The sequence below is a fragment of the Neopelma chrysocephalum genome, unplaced genomic scaffold (genome assembly GCF_003984885.1).
Source record: "Neopelma chrysocephalum unplaced genomic scaffold, ASM398488v2 Primary Assembly neopelma1_87, whole genome shotgun sequence".
NCBI classification, from domain to species: domain Eukaryota; kingdom Metazoa; phylum Chordata; class Aves; order Passeriformes; family Pipridae; genus Neopelma; species Neopelma chrysocephalum.
Window position 1 is genome coordinate 474,747 of NW_020897749.1, and position 4,383 is coordinate 479,129.

Genomic DNA, 4,383 nt, shown 5'->3' on the forward strand with positions numbered 1-4,383 from the left:
AGCAGAGTGGTAAGGAGCAGAGTGGTAAGGAGCAGAGTGGTAAGGAGCAGCTCCAAGGGTAGTTTAAACATTTAAAGGCTCCACAACACTCCTCGGTTCTCCTGCTCTTGGTTGTTCTCCTGCTCTGATATGTTTCACATACCAGTCTGAGAACTTCTGGTTTAGTCTTCCCAGCCCTAGATGTTGCTGCTTGTTTTGTAACGAGGTGTTCTGTTCAAAATTCATGCCCTGCCCTGGCCAGTAACTGCATCAGTTTCTCACTTTCGCAGTGTCCGAGAGGACAAGCGGGACAAGCACATCAGTATTTCTTTACCAAAAGTGAGAGAGGCCAGAACTCTGGCTTTTCCTTCACTGCTACCTTCTTTCCATCCCTGTTAAAGAGAGGAAAGAGGGATAGCTGGAGGCTTTGGAGGAAAAAAGACCATGACACTGGTTGTGTGACTTACTGACAGTGTCAGTTCTAGAATAAACTTTTCAGGAGCTGGAATTCTGCAGCCATGCCTTTGTCAGGAGGATACAGGCACAAAATTGCTTTGCACTCTCTCTTCTCTCCTTAGGCAATCCAGGCTCAGTGTGACTGAAGTCTTGGGCCAAACGGAAAACAATGCCCAGGGAGGGCTGAAGATGGACTGAGCAAGAGGCTTTAGGAGCTACTGAGTTTTCCCCAGATCTCTGTAGTAAGAAGCTACTGTAAGACCCCAGTCCCAAAGCCACAACCTTGACTGGGATTATTACCTTTAAAAAACATACAAGACTCCAAAAGTTTTGCCCAATGAACTTTTGCAGAGTTAATACCTTGAGATAGTGTAAAGAGAAGAAGCCACACACTTTTCCTCAAGAGGTGCTTTTACTGATAGTTGAGGGGAGAAAATAAGCGAACTTGGCAAGTGTTTAAGCCCTTTTAAACTTTTGCCAAGATCTTTATTTCCTCCCATATTAAAAGTATCTCCTGAGAAAATGTGTGCTGCGTTCTCTCTTTAGGCTGTCTCAAGGTATTGAGAAGTGAAGACTGAAAAATTCAGTTGGGCAAGCTCTTTGTATATTTTTTAAAAGTAATACTCCCAGTTAAGCCTGTGGCTTCGGGACTGGGGTCTTACAGATACAAAGCATTTTGATTCTGCTCGTGAAAGTCTTCAGTCAAGGAATGGTGGAACTCTTCTGTGAACACACTCATATGCTGTGGAAAAGCCTTTTGCTGAGAACGTTGCTCATGGACGCACATCACTGCACGGGAGCTCAGAAGGGCCAAGCCTGTTCCACCTGAGAAGGTGGAAATCCGACTTTGCACACTGGGAAGTGTTGTCTGGGTTTGGCAGGGAGTGAGGGCAGCTCCAGAGCCTCGTCTAAGGACCCATTTCACTGCTCAAAGTGTCCAAACCACCAGCAATGTAGAAATATTCAAGGTAAAGGGGCCTGTGAATAGTTTGTGTGCTAAAGGTACCCCCATTCCAAACATTAACTGTGCTCTGGTGAAAGCTGTCTTCAGGCAGCACCTGAAGAACTTACTGACTGTGGGTGTTACAATACCTGGGGTATTTTTCAGTCAATGTTGAGGAAGGGTGGAGGAGCTGGGAATGATATGGAAATGCCCTGAAAAAGGCATGTTTTGGGTTCCTCAATATAAGTCTGAGCAGGCCACAGAAAAGATGACTTATTTCTGGTGGTGATGGTGGAAAACTTGGCACTGTGGACAGTTTTAACAGTAAAAAGGCCTCTAATTTCATTTGAAAGTTGGAAATTGGGGGGATGACCTTTTGGGGAAATGTGGTTCAAGACACTCAATAAAGCCATATAGCAGTGGTGATTGTGTCCATAAGCTCTTTATGTCAGTACAGTATGTACTTCATGTTAGTACAGAGAAGTATAGAGAAGCATCCTTGAGTGATATCCCATGAGAAGAGCTCTAGCTGAGATCCCACCAGTGAGCAATAAAGCCTGGTGGCAGTATCAGATGTTCCCTTTATCCAGTAATAAAGGCAATAGCCAGGAGAGTGCCAGATCTGTCTGTTATTTTGATCCAGAGATCAGCTGTTAGTTGTTATCTGTGGGTAGGGCTGTAGTTGATGTAAAATGGTCTCTACTCAGGAGGGCCATCACTGTTCCCTCAAAGCAGAACACCAGGATTCTGGTTCCCTTTCTTTGTTGGAGATTTTTCTGCTACTGAAGGGAATTACATCCAGGCAGGGGGTTTGGGTCTACTTCCCACAGGAAAAGAGTAGTCAAGTCTGTTCTGGTTGAATGCTTTTAGAGATAATTGCTGTTGATTGAAATATGAACAGTCGATCCCGGAGAGCATATTCCACTCACCCAAAGCAGATTTTTGGCACTGTTTGCTTTCAAGAAGGTGTTGTGTTTTCTGACTTCTGAAATGAGCATTTAATTTTTTAAACATCCCAGTGTTGTTCGTTTTTCCATTGAACAAATACCTGTGTTTCAGGGTTGTCATCAACGAGCTCTGATCTTTTCTATGTGTAAGTGAAAGATCTGAATAAGCAGAGGTGTGGATATCTCTCTCCCTCTTCCTCTTTTAGCCTCTGCATGCATTGGTGACAGCAGTGTTGTTGTCCTTTGCCCCCTCAAAAAAGGAAATAGCAGGCCTTTCTGAATCACCTTTTTGCCATTGTGCTTACACAGCGATGTCTTATCTTTTTCTCTTTTCTCTTTTTTTTTTCCTTTTTTTTTGCTATTACATCCCCACCCAATATCCCTCACTCTTATCTGTGCAGCAGCTCTGGTGACATTAGCTGTGTCATTGCTGTCTCTGTTCCTATTTGGTGGTTTTTGATGTGATGTCTAAAGAATACTAATTTTCCTGTGCCTGACCATTGATGCAGGGACGTTCTCCTGTGGGAGGGCAGGCAGAGCCAAGGTGTAGCAGTTGTGTGGATTTTCTCCAAGGGAGGAAGGGAGGGCTGCTACATGTCCTTATGCTGCACTTTAGCAAGGGGAGGCAGAGACTTCCAGCTGCACTCAGGATTGGCAGCCATTTGTTTCTTGGTTTCACGCTGAATTTAGTTCCTTGCACTTCTTAATTTTGTACCCTAAAAGTCACTGTCCGAATGGGGAGTGAGGAGTTGGTTCAGAGCTTATTTTTTAAATACACATGTAAGGGATTCTGCACACCCCCACTCCCTCCACCCCCAGGAAAAACACAGCACTGAAGTTATCATCCCTCCACTTTCAGAGCAGGTGACACAAGTGACAGGGGTACAGTGAGAACCTCTTACCCCTGGATTTTACTTTAGCAGAGAACCTCCTGCTTGGAGGGAGAAGGACAACCTGTAGCTGCACTGCTCAGTTAATCCCTGGCAAACTGGCAGACATGAGCTCGTGGAAGTCACAAGCTGGGTACCCGAGTGCCATTTTGTCACTGCTGCCAGCACACCAGACAGAGCTGTGGCTTGGTGCCAGCTGTACCCAGTACAGCTTTGTCAACCCCTGCATCACCTGCCTTGATGCTACACAGTGTGTGTTTTTAGCAGCTGTGAAACAGTGGCAGAGGCTCACATGAAGAACTGAAAGGCCCTACCACTTCTCAGCACATGGACAGACATCTTTTGTTACTGAGGAAAGGAAACTGAGTTTACAATTAATTTTTTAATTAGTTAAAAAACATGTTATGTACAAAAAACCCATGATAAACAGAGCAGCTCACCTGCTACAATGACCCAGATATTAAGCTGAGAAGGTCTCACAGAAACCATTTGTGTGCAATTCACTGAATACAGCATAAGGCAATAGAAAACATGACTCAGGGTATTAGTGCTTAAGGAAAAACAAACCAAACAACCTGCCCGTCAAGACTGTAAAAACTGTGGACATGTTTGTCAGTGAAACTTGGTTTCCTTTAGAATGAGTTACCAAAAGTGTCGCTGGAGTCTGTGGTGATGTAGAAAGGTTTGGCACAGTGCAGAAGACAAACCTTTCTCCAGGAGGCTGCACAGTCATCAGTCAGGAGCAGAAGTGGAGAAAGAAGAGGGAAAACGTGCTGGTACAACTGTCAGAGCTGTGGTGTGGCTGGCAGGGTGGAATTGCATTGTGGTTCTAGGGAAGGATGGTGCTGGAAATGAGCAGAGGTGGAAGTGAATGCCAGAAGAGGTGGTCAGCCTGCAAGAAGCTGGTAGTTTGTGCTGGAAGGAACAAGAATAGGCTGAAAGAAGAGGAAACCTGAAAAGTGTGAGACACCATTGCCCATACACCCTGCAGTAGGGTCAGGCTGCCTCTTGGAAACACTGATTTCTGTCATTTATGTTCTGTTTGCAACCAGAACACACAAGTGCAGAGTATTGTTTCCTTATCACCCAGCTTATCTCCTTTTCTCTGTCAAAAACTCCTCTGCAAGAATGTTCTGGAGTTCCCATTACACTTTGTACAATGGGAAAG

General features: G+C 44.8%; 1 protein-coding gene across 1 annotated transcript in view; it reads left to right on the forward strand.

Annotated features, from left to right (window-relative positions):
- TIMMDC1 (translocase of inner mitochondrial membrane domain containing 1) overlaps positions 1-1,804 on the forward strand; it is a 7,598-nt gene extending 5,794 nt beyond the window's left edge. The window contains exon 7 of the mRNA XM_027692670.1: positions 558-1,804. Within this exon, the coding sequence (XP_027548471.1) occupies positions 558-633 (76 nt within the window). The 3' untranslated portion in view covers positions 634-1,804. The remainder of the gene's footprint in view (positions 1-557) is intronic.
- The last annotated feature ends 2,579 nt before the right edge of the window (positions 1,805-4,383 follow it).